At 41.7% G+C, this 17,023-nt stretch overlaps 1 protein-coding gene across 17 annotated transcripts in view; it reads right to left on the bottom strand.

Moving 5' to 3' along the window:
* Positions 1-17,023, bottom strand: part of NDUFAF5 (NADH:ubiquinone oxidoreductase complex assembly factor 5) — a 34,678-nt gene that overhangs the window by 15,696 nt on the left and 1,959 nt on the right. For 2 of the 17 annotated variants that reach the window (XR_010154253.1, XR_010154259.1), the window contains exons 2-8: positions 16,713-16,753; positions 15,412-15,475; positions 10,834-10,881; positions 9,122-9,225; positions 5,561-5,600; positions 2,376-2,573; positions 2,186-2,241 (exon numbers count right to left, since the gene is read on the bottom strand). Coding sequence is in view for 8 of the 17 variants with exons in the window: in XM_063803028.1 (XP_063659098.1) it covers positions 2,215-2,241; positions 2,376-2,573; positions 5,561-5,600; positions 9,122-9,225; positions 10,834-10,881; positions 15,412-15,475; positions 16,713-16,753 (522 nt within the window). In the remaining 9 variants the exon portion in view is untranslated. Of the gene's footprint in view, positions 1-377; positions 1,119-2,185; positions 2,242-2,375; positions 2,574-5,560; positions 5,601-9,121; positions 9,226-10,833; positions 10,902-15,411; positions 15,476-16,712; positions 16,888-17,023 lie in introns of those variants that run through there. The other 15 variants (XR_010154258.1, XR_010154255.1, XR_010154257.1 and 12 more) reach the window with 15 other exon arrangements.

Raw genomic sequence — 17,023 nt, 5'->3', positions numbered from 1 at the left:
GGGGGCTAACCCCCCCCCACCTCCCTCCCGGACGGGGAGGCTGGCTGGGCCGGGGGCTGACCCCCCCACCTCCCTCCCAGACAGAGCGGCTGGCCGGGCAGAGGGGCTCCTCACTTCCCAGTAGGGGCGGCCGGGCAGAGGCGCCCCCCCACCTCCTGGACAGGGCGGCTGGCCGGGCAGGGGGCTGATCCCCCCACCTCCCTCCCGGACGGGGCGGCTGGCCAGGCGGGGGGCTGATCCCCCCACCTCCCTCCTGGACGGGGCGGCTGGCTGGGCGGGGGGCTGACCCCCCCACCTCCCTCCCGGACGAGGCGGCTGGCCGGGCAGAGGGGCTCCTCACTTCCCGGTAGGGGCGGCCGGGCAGAGGCGCCCCTCACCTCCCGGACGGGGCGGCTGGCCGGGCGGGGGGCTGACCCCCCCACCTCCCTCCCGGACGAGGAGGGAGGACGCTCCTCACTTCTCAGACGGGGTGGCTGCCGGGCGGAGGGGCTCCTCACTTCTCAGACGGGGCGGTTGCCAGGCAGAGGGTCTCCTCACTTCTCAGACAGGGCGGCCGGGCAGAGACACTCCTCACATCCCCGACGGGGCGGCAGGGCAGAGGTGCTCCCCACATCTCAGACGATGGGCGGCCGGGCAGAGACGCTCCTCACTTCCCAGATGTGATGGCAGCCGGGAAGAGGCGCTCCTCACTTCCTAGATGGGATGGCGGCCGGGCAGAGACGCTCCTCACTTTCCAGACTGGGCAGCCAGGCAGAGGGGCTCCTCACATCCCAGACGATGGGCAGTCAGGCGGAGACGCTCCTCACTTCCCAGACGGGGTGGCTGCCAGGCAGAGGCTGCAATCTCGGCACTTAGGGAGGCCAAGGCAGGCGGCTGGGAGGTGGTTGTAGCGAGCCGAGATCACGCCACTGCACTCCAGCCTGGGCGCCATTGAGCACTGAGTTAATGAGACTCCGTCTGCAATCCCGGCACCTCGGGAGGCCGAGGCTGGCGGATCACTCGCGGTTAGGAGCTGGAGACCAGCCCAGCCGACACATCGAAACCCCGTCTCCACCAAAAAAATACGAAAACCAGTCAGGCGTGGCAGCGCACGCCTGCAATCGCAGGCACTCGGCAGGCTGAGGCAGGAGAATCGGGCAGGGAGGTTGCAGTGAGCTGAGATGGCAGCAGTACCGTCCAGCTTCGGCTCGGCATCAGAGGGAGACCGTGGAAAGAGGGGAGAGGGGAGAGGGGAGAGGGGGGAGGGGGGAGGGGGGAGGGGGGAGGGGGGAGGGGGGAGGGGGGAGGGGGGAGGGGAGAGGGGAGAGGGGAGAGGGGAGAGGGAGCTCTATCTACCACACAGTCCTTCTCTGAATCAAAATATCTCTTTTCTATCTTTTTTTTTTTTGAGACGGGAGTTTCACTCTTGTTGCCCAGGCTGGAGTGCAATGGCGTGATCTCAGCTCACTGCAACCTCCGCCTCCCGGGTTCAAGCAATTCTCCTGCCTCAGCCTCTCGAGTAGCTGGGATTACAGGCATGCATCACCACAATTCGCTGATTTTTTGTATTTTTAGTAGAGACGGGGTTTCACTACGTTGGCCAAGTTGGTTTCAAACTCCTCATCTCAGATGATCCACTTGCCTCGGCCTCCCAAAGTGCTGGGATTACAGGCGTGAGCCACCGCACCCAGCCACACATTTGCATTTTTAAAAGAAATAAATGCTCAAAAAGGTAAGTTACTCAAATTTCCCTATCTAGTAAAGAAATAGGGTAAGGATCCAAGTTACTCCTGTTGGAGAACAAAGTCCTACTGTCCTACCCCGTCACCGTACCATGCTGACTTCATGCTTATTACTCACTGATTGCCCATGGGTCTTCTTTCGAGATTTCTCTAGCCCTAATGGAGTACAGCACCCTGTCCTACCTTCTTTAGCCTTGATCTCACCCTAGGCCTTGAGAACACACATTCTCTCATTTCTGCTTCATATGGCACTGTTTGGGGGTAGTTATTGGTGGTAATATTACAGGTTCCCCTACTTATCCCCTTTTCTTCCTATCATCTGGAATACTCTAAGGCCCTTTTTACACCTAATACTAGATTTGAAGATTCTAATGGAGTTGTATGTTTAGAAATTTGTCTTGTTAACTATGATACATTTTTTGAGCTACTTTTTAAGGTAACAGTAAAAAATTATACATTCCTACCTTGTGTCAATTAAGATGTGTTATACAAACTAAACATTGTCAATCAGAGCTTTTCCCTTAAAAAAAGAAAAAAAAGGGGAGAGAAAGAGTGCCATGAAACCATGAACACACACAGTTTTCTATCTTTAAAATGATAAGAAGTTCTTTTTTGAACTGTGTAAGTTATGGGTTAATCAAACTTGATAGTTACCACAGTCAGAGTATTAAAGCCAGCTCTCCCAAGCAGATGTCCCAGGTCATTGACAGCAGTGAAAGGAGAAATGTGTGGAGAAAATCCTCCTTCCCTTTCCGTTTCCGCTAACTGTAAGGAACACCGAAGTTCATAGAGTGTGTCGCCTCCAAACATTGCACCGATAAACACTCCATCTGGTTTTAAAATATAATGAATCTGTAATAAATACAAGAAAACAAAATGATTCAAATTTTTATATATATAAATGTTAAAAAATAAATATATAGTGTCTAAATTAACATTTTACAACAACCACTTTTATTCTGCCAAATTAATAATCACATAATTTAACAAATAACATCTAATGCAACCAACTGTCAGAAAATCATGATGCATAATATACTTGGAAAGACAACTATACATTCACTAATATTAATGCCTATAAAAATATGTTGTATGTTTTCAAGTTTTCTAATAGGTATACAACTTAGTTTTATAATCAGAAAAATGCTGAAAGCGAAAAAAAAATTTAATTGGGGTAGGCTGCAAAAATCACAAACCTCCCTGCATCTATGGCCTCTGAAACGTCGTTTTCTAACAACTTTCATCAAGATAGGGAGTCTATTTCCCCTCCCCTTGAATCTTGGCTGGCCTTGTGACTCGCTTTGGCCAAAAGAATGCAGTGGAAGTGACAGTGTGCCAGTTCCATGTCTAGGTCTCAAATGTGTTGCATGCTTCCACCTGCTCTCTTGGAGCCCAGCCCAGCCACGATGTGTGAACAAGCCTGAGCTAGCCTAGAGGAGGAGGAGAGATGTAGGGCAGAGATCAGCCAGCTGTGTGCACCGAGGCCCTCCAAACCAGCTAGCTCCCAGACGATCTGGCAGCTGATCACAGACACACAGATGAGCCAAGCCAGACCCAGATTTCCTAACCAAATCCAGCCCCAACTGCCAACCCACAAAATCATGGGCTACATAGTTGTTGTTTTAAGCCATCAAGTTGGGGTGCCTTATTATGCAGAAAAAGCTACAGAGAAATCATTATGATTCACAGCATTAACCTAGTAACATATTAGCTTTCGTTAAAGAGAAGTAATCAATTTATTTTCCAGCTTTAAAACAAAACCAATTTCTAATTAGTAACTTAAGGAAAATAATGGCCAGAGAGAATTCCAGAATCACAGATTTTGCTCACTCTCAGACTACAAGCTGTAACTAGTTTGATTGACTATTCTCAGCAATGAGGACCATTGCAGGAAAAGGTAGATTCTGAAGTAAACCAGAATCCAAATCACAGTAGGCTCTTCTAATAAAAGTACTGTCTTAAATTTATATTTAATATATCATGAAGCAATTAAAAGCAGTATTAAGTAAATAATTTGTAAAAGCTTTGGTTCCTTCCCTTCTTCACCTTTAGTGTTGCTTCCTCCTCTTGTCATCAAACTCTACTAAACCAAATACCTAAGATTTAGTTCTCAGAATTCTGCAGCTCCCCGCTCTCCCTCAGACAGCTTATCAACTTCCATGATTTCACAATGACCACTTTCCAATCCCTAACTTCAGCTTGGCCATCTTCTCAGAAGTCTAAAGTCATCTTCAACTGCCTATTCTCTGGACATTTGTCTCTCAGCATACTCACCGTCCCTGCTCCCTCCAACCCGTAGAAGGAAAACATCTATTTATCAAATCAATTCCCCTTTCCAACTGCCATATTTCTATTGCCATTTTCTATTCCCTTTATCTGATCATTAACATTCTTTCCCCTACTTTTACTAATCCAGACTCAAAAACTTCAAAGTGAGTTTTGCCTCCTCCCTTTGATCTTCAGCTCTAATCAGTCACCAAACTGTTGATTCTTTCCTTGTAGAGTCCTAAATACTCTTCCTTTTAACTCCTACCATTACCACCTAGGTTTAGTTTATCTCATTCTTGGACCACTGAAACAGTCTCCCTTCAATTTAACCAACTGCTCCAGGCATCAGTTTCTTTCTTTCTTTTTTTTTTTTGAGACAGAGTCTCACTCTGTCGTCTAGGCTGGAGTGCAATGGCGTGATCTCAGCTCACTGCAACCTCTGCCTCCCGTGTTCAAGAGAATCTCCTGCCTCAGCATCCCAAGTAGCTGGGATTACAAGCACCTGCCACCACACCTGGCTAATTTTTGTATTTTTAGTAGAGGCGGGGTTTCACCATGTTGGCCAGGCTGGTCTTGAACTCCTAACCTCAGGTGATGCAACCACCTCAGCCTCCCAAAGTACTGGGATTACAGGCATGAGCCACCATGCCCAGCCGAGGCATCAGTTTCTAATCAGCAAAATAAATGTATCTCGCAGAGCTATTTAACACAAATATAAAACAGAGCACAGTAACGGGAAACTGGAAAATCATACGTGTTCAGATATGGCCATTATTATTTTGCCCACCAGCTTTATAATGATGTCAGTTTCCTCTCCAAAGTGCTCCAGTGGCTCTGAATTGCATAAACTCCAAATTCCTCAACCTGACACTCAAATCCTCCTAAATACTGTCCCAATACATCACACCTCACTTCCCAGCACTATACTAGTCCTCCAAACAGGTTTCCTTTTTGTTCCTTAATGCTGATGAAGCTCTTGTGCCTCTCCACCTATCCTGTGATTCTGCCTTCTTAGAATGCCTTCCCAATCCAAACTTTACCTACCCTCTAAGGCCCTGCTCAAGTACTTTCCTCTTGAAGCTTTTCTAGGCCATGTCAAGCCACAGGGATCTTGTTCTCTCCTTTGAACACATACTTTTTACCTGCCTCTCACCTGTCTATTGATAAGTGTCAATCGATAAAAATTTACCTAGCACTCTCTGAGTATAAGGCATGGAGAAAATACAAATATAAATAAGTAGGTTCCTATTTGCAAAAAGTTTATGGGCAACTAAGGGTAAGAAGAAATCTACATAGACAATGTCTTATGATTTCAATATTATTTTGCACAGTTCCTAAGCTTTTCATAAATATTTAAAACTTATCTCTACAATTAGATTTCTTAAATTCTCAGGGAAAGGAGAGTTGCCCAATGTACTACTAATATGCCAAATGGCACCAGATGATTTCACCGATTTCTTTCCCAACTGTCAGACCTACAAATAAATAGTATGTGAAAATAGAAACATCTGTAGGTTTCTAACAATAAAGAAAATAACACAAGATAGTTGAATGAACGTAAGTTTTCTTACCTGCTCAAGTGCTCTAGGAAGGTCATTCACCCAATGCAAACTAAAATATGAGAATACAGATTTGTTTTAGCTTAATTGGCACAATTAATTAGTAAAATTATCACCAGGTTAATGATAACCCATAAAAAGGTGTTAATTTTGAAGTTTAAAACTGCATATCCAAATCCACTGATCGTTTTCATACAGGTTTTAAAATTATAAATATTCCTAGAGGAAAACCTGCCTTGTGTCACACCAGAAAATTCCCCACGTCAATATATCACTTTGCCTAACTGAAAGAATCTGATATGATTATTTTCTAATTATTCATCACTGAATTATGTAAAAGTCATTCCTACTTAGGCATTTTATCTAAACAGTGCTATTCTGAGACCTTATTTGCAAAAAGTAGTAAAAATGCTCAAAGAAGCTCATCAGTTAAATCAATTAAGCTACAGAAATATAGTATTATTCTAAGTCAGACTTTCTTAGAAAAAAATTATCTGCAGATCTAAATTTTTTCAAGGCAAACAGTGTAACTCATCAAAAGTTTGAATCTGTGAGTTTTCCAATAATATCCCATTTTTTAAAAAATCAATTTTTAAGACTTTATTTTTAATTATTTTTTGGAGCAGTTTTAGGTTTACAGCAAAATTAAGAGGAAAACCCAGAGATTTTTTTACATACTCCTATTCCCACACATGCACAGCCTCCCCCATTATCAATATCTCCAGAGTGTATATTTGTTACAACTGATGAAGCTATACTGATAAGTGATATCCCCCAAGTCCATAGTTTACATTAAGGTTCACTTTTGGTGTTGTATATTCTAAGGGTTTGGACAAACGTGTAATGTCATATATCCAATATTATAATAGTATCATAGAGTAGCTTTACTGCCCTAAAAATCCTCTGTGCTCCACCTATTCATCCTTCCCCTACACAACCCCTGGCAATCACCAATCTTTTTCACTGTCTCCAGAGTTTGCTTTTTCCAGATTGTCACAGTTGGAATTACACACTATGTAGCCTTTTCAGATTAGCTTCTGTCATTCAGTAATACGCATTTAAGTTTCCTCCAAATATTTTAATGGCTTGACAGTTTCTTTTTAGTGCTGAATAATATTCTGTTGTTTGGATACAACAAAGTTTATCCATTCACCTACTGAAGGACATCTTGGCTGCTTCCAAATTTTGGCAATTATGAATAAAGCTACTATAAACATATGTGTGCAGGTTTTTGCATGGACATAAGTTTTCATCTCCTTTGGGTAAACAACAAGGAGCATGCAATCGCTGGATCGTATGCTAAGAGTATGTTTAGTTTTGTAGGAAACAACCAAACTATCTTGCAAAGTGCCTGTACCATTTCGCATTCCCACCAATAATGAACTCCACATCCTTGTCGCATTTAGTGTTGTCAGTGTCCTGGATTTTGGCCATTCTAGTAGGTGTGTGGTACATCCATTTTTTAAGGTGATAAAAACAAACAAAAACCAGAGCTGTATACACTGAAACTTAATCTCTTAAATTTTTTCCTTTTTTGAGACAGAGTCTTGCTGTTGCCCAGGCTGGAGTGCAGTGGCGCGATCTTGGCTCACCACAACCTCTGCCTCCCAGGTTCAAGTAATTCTCATGCCTCAGCCTCTCGAGCAGCTGGAATTACAGGCATGCGCCATGACACGCAGCTAATTTTTGTATTTTTAGTAAAGACAGGGTTTCACCACGTAGCCCAGGTTGGTCTTGAACTCCTGGCCTCAAGTGATCTGCCTGCCTCGGCCTCCCAAAGGGCTGGGATTATAGGCGTGAGCCACCGTGCCCGGGCCTTGAATTTTCTTTTGACCCTACTCTCACCTAGAGTGTAGTCATGCGTGACAGCGAAAGTCATATTCCCAGTCTCCTTAGAGTACGGTCACACTTTTCTGGTATAACTGCCTCCCCTTATGCTGAGTTCCAGGACAGAATTGAATGTCCATTTCAAACCATACTGTGTTAAGCTCATGTTTATCTTTCCTAATGCTTTTCGACAAGTATTTGATACTTTAAAAACTAAGGAGCTCATACTATAAACTCTATCATACTTATGGGAAAACAGAAAGCAACAGAATTAGTCACCTGCAAATAGCAAGCAGATGAGCTAACATAAAAACTCAGGTTCTGACTCCCTGCCCAGGGTTCTTTATAGACCAAAGCTCTGCATATTTTTCATTTCATGACAGAATGTGAGTAGTTTTCTAACTTTGTTCAGCACATCTAAAAAACCAGGGAAGGAATTACACACTCACGAAAGAAAACATCAAAGGTGACCAGCTTTCCCAGAACGTAAGACTTTCAGGCCAAAAGTGGCAAAGTCCTGGGCACACCTTGATGACTGGTCACCCTAAAAACAGCTATCAAAAGAGTTGAACTGGATGTGGAGAGCCTGCTGAACTTCTGAAAGAAAATCTATTTGACTATAAGACAGGAGAAAGAAGATACCACAAAGATATTTTTTCTGTTAGACTGAGTTATTTGAGGACAGGATCCCTAATTCATTTTTGTATTCACCCAAAAATCTGGCTCAGTGCCTTGTATCCTATAACCTATTTGATATATACTTGCAATACATGTTTGTGTAACATATGTGGAGGAAGATAGTAGAAAACATAAAGGGAAAAGAGTAATCTTGAGAACTACATTCTGGTACAGAATTATTATTATTTTGAGACAGGGTCTTGCTTTGTCACCCACGCTAGAGTGCAGTGGCATGATCATGGCTCACTGCAGCCTCAACTTACCAGGCTCAAGTGATCCTCCTGCCTCAGCCTCCCAAGTAGCTGGGACTACAGGCATGTGCCACCTTGCCCAGCTAATTTTTTAATTTTTTGTAGAGATGGCATTTCATTATGTTGCCCAGGCTGGTCTCGAACTCCTGGGTTCAAGCAGTCCTGTTACTGCAGCCTCCCAAAGTGTTGGGATTGCTGGCGAGAGCCACTGTACCTGGCCAGAAGAATTAAGGCTAAAGGAAAACTAGCTGTCCTAGTTTGAGTTTGTCCAGAATGAGTTTGTCCAGAATTTGTCCAGAATGAGTTTATGATTGTTGGGAGCAGGAGTTTGAAAGAATATATTCTATGCTCTCTGGTGGAGATAATATGATATAGTGCCTCAACTTTTTTTTTCCCCCAACTTGCTAAACTCATCTGTGATAGAAGGGTTTTCTCCCCAATGTAACTTATTATTTTGGAATTGCTCTAACATTTGAATACAGGAGCCAATATGCTCTTTCAAACTCCTGCTCCCAACAAGAGCAATTCCAAAATATTAAGATGCACTGGGGAGAAAAACCTTCTATCACAGATGAACTTTAGGAAGTTCATGCATGCCACCACGCCCAGCTACCTTTTTTGTATTTTTAGTAAAGACAGGGTTTCAACATGTTGGCAAGGCTGGTTTCAAACTCCTGACCTCAAGAGATTCACTCGCCTCGGCCTCCCAAAGTGCTAGCATTACAGGCGTGAGCCACCGCTCCTGGCCTCATAGCAAAACTTTATGGCAAGAATGATCTGTTTATAACATATGGTTTTTAAAAAGTGGATTACCAACCTTAAACTGCTAACCACCAGGTCAAATGTATTTTCTTTGAAGGGAAGGAATTCTTCATCAGCTAAAACGCTGACAGTAGGTATTTCTGTTTCTGAGGAATTTTTCTAATGTTAAGAAAACGAAAGATCAAAATCACATTTATGTAGAATCTCAATTACTAACACAATCACTGTTTGTTAAATTGAAGTCAATGTTATATTTACTTGGCAGTTTCTACCCCCCTTCCCAAAGGTGGCACAGAGAAGGCACCCAAAAAGCATTTCTTAAATGACTTAACATCAGCCAGAAAAAATGGCTAACTAGTTGAAACAACATAAACAGGATACCAACCTCACACCAAAACAAATCTCAGAAAGCTAGTCTGGCTGGGCGTGGTGGCTCACGCCTATAATCCCTGCACTTTGGGATGCCAAGGTGGGCAGTCACTGAAAGTCAGGAGTTCGAGACCAGCCTGGCCAACATGGTGAAACCACGTCTCTACTAAAAATACAAAAATTAGCTGGACGTGGTGGCACGCACCTGTAATCTCAGCTACTCGGGAGGCTGAGGCAGGAGAATCGCTTGAACCTGGGAGGCGGAGGTTGCAGTGAGCTGAGATCGCACCACTGCACTCCAGCCTGGACAACAGTGCAAGACTGTCTCAGAAAAAAAAAAAAAAGAAAAGAAAAAAGAAGGCTGAAAGTTTTAGTGAAACAACCGAAGTACTAGATGAAAATATGGCTGGACTGGACATTTTACCCTTAGATGAAAAAGCCTAGGTAAACATAATTCGAAAGCCAGAAACTGTAAAGGAAAAGACTGATATATTTGATGATAAACTAATTAAAAACTTCTATTAATAGAAATCAATAAACAATGTAAACAACTGAGGAAAATATTTACAACATATATAATGAAGGATTAATATCCCTAAAAACCAAGCTCTTACAAATCACCTAGAATAAAAACACAAGATAGCTAAAGAGGACAAGGTGCAGGCATATCACAAAATTATTTACAAAATTCACAAGAAATACCAATAGTCAAAAGATATCAGCAGCTGTCAGACTGACCCAGACGAAAAGGCTGGCCCAGTGTTGCCAAAGCAAAGTAGTAAAAAGTACCTTTGTCATTGTTCAGTCTTTCTAAGGGCAGTCTGAAGATGTATGTCAAAAAATTTTTAAATGAACATCAAAATGAATCCATAAATTCCACTACCAGGAATTTATACCCACGGAAAAAATAAATCAAACATACAATGTGGCTTCACATAAGGATTTTCACTGCAGTGTTGGTTATTGAGAAACTAGAAATGTAACTGCCCTTCAATAGAAAGTTTAGCTAAATAAACTATGGAGTATTCATATATTAGAATACCATGTAGCCATTTAAAAAGATGATACATGACACACATAAGTATAAATTCACTGACAAAAAAAATGATGTGCTGTAAATAACATGGAATATTAGCATAGTAATGTTCATACACAGTTGTGTGTTGGGGGGGCGGGGACAGTTATATGTCTGCAGATGTGGAGACCAAGTGCCACCAATGGTTGCCTCTGAATGGTAGGACTAGGGGTGATTTTTCCTTTGTTCTTGATATTTCCTGTATGAGTTCCTTTTCATGTGTCAGAAAAGAAAGCTAGTTTGAAGGAAATAAAAATAAAGAAATAAAATATGAGAACACACATCACGAGATTAGAAACCAACAGTATTAAAAAGCTACCTACCAAAGCATTTTCTGCAATGTCGGCTTGGAAAAACTTTCCAATAGTTTCCTGCAAAGGAATAACTAAAGCTGAAACAAACAAATCCAGTCACAAACAATTGCTGACATTTCTAAAGGTAAAAGTGTTAATTACATTTTAATTTTCAGCTTTGTAAAGGTATTTTTCTGCATAAAACCAGTATGGTACACACATACTTTTAATAACACATATCCTTTGCTATATTTAACTATATGTAATAAAATAGAGAACATGAGTATGCGTATTCAACATTCCGAATTTACTACACTGGGTGAGGGCTTCCGTGTTAACTTTTCCATGGCATAACATGCTAAGAGCTAATTTCCCCACTCCTGTGTCACAAAGGACCTGCTATGAGTTTCCCGCCTTTTAGTTGCTCATCCAGAGTTTACAGAGTAAAGAAAGACTTACAGGTAGAGGCTTAGGGTTCCATTTTCCCTGTTTCGCCTACCCTCTCTCCCTTCCAAAAGGAAAGGAGACTGTGCTATTTCTGCACCAGAAAAACACTTTCTTTCCCCCTCAGCCCTCTTTTCTCCGGGATCCTGCTCTCTCCATCTCCATCTCTATCAATTTTTAGTCTGTGTCTTCTGTGTCTCCTTCCTCCACCTTACAACAGGCACAAGCTTTCCAATTACAAAAAATCTCCTCCCTCTAGGTACCTTCTGGTTGTTTGGTTTATAATCCACAACTCTGCTTCTTCCTAGATTCTTTCTCCCCATTCTGGGTATCTCTTTGCTATCACTGCTCTGCTAACACTATCTGCAGTCTGTGCTCACTGTTCTCAGTCCTGCTTCACCTGACCTCTTTGAAGCACAGCATTGTCAACAGCCTACTAGAAGCTTCTTCAGAAGCTTCTACTCTGGCTGCCCTTCTCTATTAGAGAAGCCAATCCTTTTTTACTTTACCCACACCCACTTCCCTGTCTGAAACTTGGAAAGATTTCACGCTACCAACATGATGTTGCTAAATATGGAGCTGGGAAGAGTGCTCAATAGCTCTCATGAGCCAGCTCCAGCACACTCCTGTGAGGGGTGAAGAATTAGATGGACAGGATTATCTATCCCTGTCTCTCACTTGAAAATTTGAACTAAGAGACTTCGAGATAATAGCAGAGGTCCCTGGAGTTGGAAGAACATTTAGACTTCAGGGTATAGGCAGTGGTGTGCTGGCTGTTGGTTGGGGACTGCTTTGTAGCATTTGCCAACTTCCATGGTATAAATATTCCCACCAGGGCTGATGTCAAGCTATCAATATGATGTCACAGAACAGAGGTTGGGAAGAGATGCTAACAATTGGCTCTCACAGGCTGGCCTAAGCTAGCTTCAGCTACCATTGGGTGTAGCGTATTCATATGGGGCCACACACACTGATGAACACTACTATGGATAGACTACAGGGAGTAAAAAGAATGAAGGCAACCAGACAGCATTCATGTAGTACCAGAGTGCATGTGAACAGGAGGAACATTGTTATGGTGTTTCAAAGTTCCCATCTCTTGAGAGGCCTGGCTCTATTTCTGGATCCCTGAGTTACATAAGAGCCTCTCTGTAACAAATGTCTCTGTGTTTAAACTGGCTTCAGCACATTTTTGCTTTCAACAATCAAAAGATACCTTACTAAGACACTTTCCATCTTACTATTCCTGGCATCTTTATTGGCTCTTCCTCTTTCTCCCAACCCTAAGTACAATTGCAGAAGGTTCTTTTCTATATTCTTGCCTCAGAGAGTTTACCTATTTCTACGGCTTCAATTGTCACTTCTGAAAGGGACTTCCAAATAAGAACTATAGCCTCCTTTGACAGGTTTACTTTGCCACACTTAATCCTCTTACCAACCTTTTGAGATGGGTATTATTGATCATATTTTATAGAAACTGAGGTCTAGAGCAATTGATTGGCCCAAGGTCTGAGTATACACAGACAGTGGCAGAGCTGAAGTTTGAAGCCCTGACTTCAAGTCAATGCTCTTAACCTCAATACCCCAATTCCAGTTCCACATTTCCAACTACCTGACAGCTATTTATACTACCATATTCCACTGCCATCTCAAACTCAACATATCTAAAACAGGAATGATCCCATGCTCCTTGCCACATCACGTCCCCTGAATTTTCCAGTCACAAAAGGTGTAACTTTAACTCTAAAGTTATCTTGCAATAGTCATTTAATAAATATTCATTGTGATTTAGGTACTAGGATTTAGTAGTGATCAAAAATAAGCAAATCCAGTAAGAGAAGAAAGACACCAAATAAACAGACTTCAGGAGCTTGTAAGTGCTATGGAAGCAAATAAAGCAACTAGTCGGCAGAGAGCAGGGGCACTATTTTCTAAAGCAGTCATGGGAGGAATCTTTGATAAAGTCAGCTGAGTAAAGATCTGACAGGTGAGCAACTAAGACACACAGATACCTTGGGGAAGAGCATAGAGCAAAGCTCTGGCCTGTTTGAGAGACTGCAAGGAGGCCAGGGTTGCTGAAAAGTTGGGAGTGAAAGAAGATGGGATCAGAGACATGATAAAAAAAACAGAATCCTGAGGGTCTTATAGATTAGGACTCTGGATTACTACTAAATTAGATGACAAACTAACAGTTCTGGGCAGAGGACTGACAATGATTTGATTTGTGTTTTACGAGGATACTTTGCCATGACAACAGACTGTCAGGGACAAAGGTAGAAGCAGGGAGACCAATAGGAGGCTACTGCAATAATCTAGGCAAGGGGTGATGATAGCTGAACAGCATGGTGATGGGGAAGGTGGCAAGAAGACATAAGAGTTTGGTTATATTTTGAAATGCAAATAAAAGCTGCTGACGGATTAGATGTGGGAGAGAAGGATATAAAAGGAATCAATACAAATGTTTTTTGGCCTGAGTAACTAAAAGAATAGATTTGCTCTGCCTACCATATCTGATCAGTCATCAAGTTCTGTTGATACTTCCAGGTCTCTCTCATACATCCCATCATTTATATGTGCTGGCTCTGCATGGTGGCAGGCCTTTATTTCTCATGCCTGCAATGCCTTTAACACAGCCTTCTAATGGGTTTCTCTACCCTTTCTCTTCTTCAATCTTTCTCCAATGCCATCCCCAGATTAATCTTCCTTAAACATCACTATATCACACCCTACAGCATTCTACCTCTGTGCCTTTCCTCCTGCCATGCCCTGATTTCCAATGCTAGGAACCACCAACTCAAATTCTTTCAAATCCCAGGTCAGATTCTGTGCCCCCTGAGAAGCCTTGACCACATGAACTCCTACTGATTTTTTCTTTTCCCTTAATTCCTGTTGCAGTTTAATGACTGCACCATTTCTATGGCATTTACTATTACCAATAATAGTGTTTTAGGAGCCTCACCACTTCCTTCCTCACCCTGGCCCAAGTCTATGGTTTTATCTAAGCAGATTTTACGTAGAAATTCCACTTTATGAGGCTGGGCATGGTGGCTCACGCCTGTAATCCCAGCACTTTGGGAGGCCAAAGCAGACAGATCATGAGGTCAGGAGATCGAGACCATCCTGGCTAACATGGTGAAACCCCGTCTCTACTAAAAAATACAAAAAATTAGCCAGGCATGGTGGTGGGCACCTGTAGACCCAGGTACTCGGGAGGCTGAGGCAGGAGAATGGCATGAACCTGGAAGGCAGAGCTTGCAGTGAGCTGAGATTGCACCACTGCACTCCTGCCTGGGCAACAGAGCGAGACTCTGTCTCAAAAAAAAAAAAAGAAATTCCATTTTAAGGCCGGGCGCAGTAGCTCATGCCTGTCATCCCAGCACTTTGGGATGCCGAGGCAGGCGGATCACCTGAGGGCAGGAGTTCAAGACCGGCCTTGCCAACATGGTGAAACCCCATCTCTACCAAAAATACAAAAATTAGCAGGGCATAGTGGTGCACCCCCATAATCCCAGCTACTTGGGAGGCTGCGGCAGGAGAATCGTTCAAACCCAGGAGGCAGAGGTTGCAGTGAGCCGAGATCGTGCCACTGTACTCCAGCCTGGGCAACAGAGTGAGACTCCATCTCAGAAAAAAAAAGAAATTCCACTTTCATCTTTGTGTCCAGCACAATATCGTATACATAGGAGCTAAAAGAATAAATTAATGTCTTCATGGTCTGAATTATAAAGTGCAAAATACAATGTTATAAGCATTAATAAAGCTACTTATATTTAATGATACAGAAAGATTTCTAATCAACTGATAAAATTAATATTTTTCTAGCTAAAAGTCACATTTTCTGTATGAATGCCAATCTGATTTTTATGGTAATATAAAAAACGTGAACAAAGTGGGAACAAAGAGAAATATATCTTCTATAGATTCAAATAAATTATCGGTAGAAACATAATATATAATGGATTCAGAGAAAAACCCTTTAAGAAAAAAATTCTAAAGAAGGGAGAAAACCACCATTGATTCTACCACTTAAAAAAAAAAACAAATTAACAATTCTGATATAATTAAAATCTAAATTTGTTGCAAGCTAAACTGATTAGGAAAGTCTTTCTTTAAAATTAGCCAACATTACTTTTCAAAGTAAATTAAGTCATTGAATAAATATACCTTATTCAAATATTGTGCAATGTAACCTCTTCCACAACCAAGATCCAAAGCAAGGGGGAAATTTCTAAAAAAAAAAGACACAGAGGTTATGCTCTGTCCATAACACAGTCTATAAATTAAGAATTATTTTTTCTTAAGTAAAATCATTCCAGTAAACACAACTTCCAGAAGGTTACATCATCTGCCTTTTCGGCCTCACCTTACAAGCTGTATATACCAGAGCCTACAGTACAAGGCAAGTCTGTCTGCTAGCTATTCACAGGACCTCGTGATGAGCCAGCTTTCCACTAGGTGGCTCCATGATGTGGACTCGAAGAACAGATTTAATGAGGATATTTTAACTCAATAATACATCCAGATAAAGAATGCAAAGAAGCTAATGTAAATTAACTTGAAAATAACTGACATACTTATCAATAATTATCCCTATTTCTCCGACTTCTTGAAGCAGTGGAATACTTAGAAATCATCATGTGAAATACCATTAAGTATTAATGTTAAACTAAAAAATAAGAACTTAAGTAACAGTTAAACTTTTACTGAAAACGTACCAGGTTCAGAGTACTGTGCTAAGTGTCTGAAGCTAAGTAAGTCAAACCAAGTACCTCAACTAATAAGGGGCAGTCAACACTTGAATTCGGTCAGTCTGAATCCTGAGCTGGAACTATTATCCTCCATGCCATGCTGTCTCCTCTAAATACACTATGTTATGCTACATTGGTACAGACATCTAATCGTAGGCCATAGGTTTAAAAAAAAAAACCCATAATAAGAAAACTTAAAATTTTATCTACTAAGAACATTCTTCCTGAAAAACTGGAACAAAAAGAGCCCCGTTGCAATTTGTTTTTAAAAAGCTTTGTCAAAATTATAGTACATAGCTGGAGAATCCCTGGTGGTAGATAACCTTATTTACCTAATGCCCTATATCTTGATGATGAACACAGGCAATATGGCACAGTTAGGTACAGAGGCTTTGGATGTTAAAAATTCGCATGTTGTTAAGTATCTCCATTTTTGGAGCAATCTTTCTATTACTTGCTTTTGGCCAAATCAAGTGGATTCAGGCTTGGAGATAGATACGAGTTGTGCTTCCACACATTCTTTTCTTTTTTCAGGCAACAATGAAGAAAACATTTGCTCTCCAGACAAGAAAAAGGAGACTTACAGAGTGATTTAAATCACCAGTCTGAGTAAATTCTTCCAGGTTCTGCCATTTCAGATAGCAAGTTCTCAGCATTTAATCTCCTGAATTTCCACTCAAAAGTTGATGGTATTGTATTATGATCACCACCACTTACCTGGGTATGTCATATACACGGTCTGCGATCCGACTTCCAACCTGAAGGATTACACGAGGCGTAGGTTAACGGGGAAGTAACACTCTTTTTCCAGTATTCAACAATCCACAAGTTACTTATGTTTTAAAATAAGTACTTCCCTTTATCCCCTTTTCAATTTCACCACAGGAACTTTCTTCTCAAACCACCAGGAAACAAAATTGAGGCAAATTATTTCAGAAGTCAATTTCATGAAATCCAGACTAAATATTCTTAAAAATATACATATATATACACACACACACACATATATATGTGGCCTTTACATTCCA

The sequence above is a fragment of the Pan troglodytes genome, chromosome 21, assembly GCF_028858775.2.
Source record: "Pan troglodytes isolate AG18354 chromosome 21, NHGRI_mPanTro3-v2.0_pri, whole genome shotgun sequence".
Lineage (NCBI taxonomy): Eukaryota > Metazoa > Chordata > Mammalia > Primates > Hominidae > Pan > Pan troglodytes.
The sequence above is the reverse complement of the archived record's forward strand: the minus strand, read 5'-3'. Positions and strand labels throughout refer to the sequence as shown.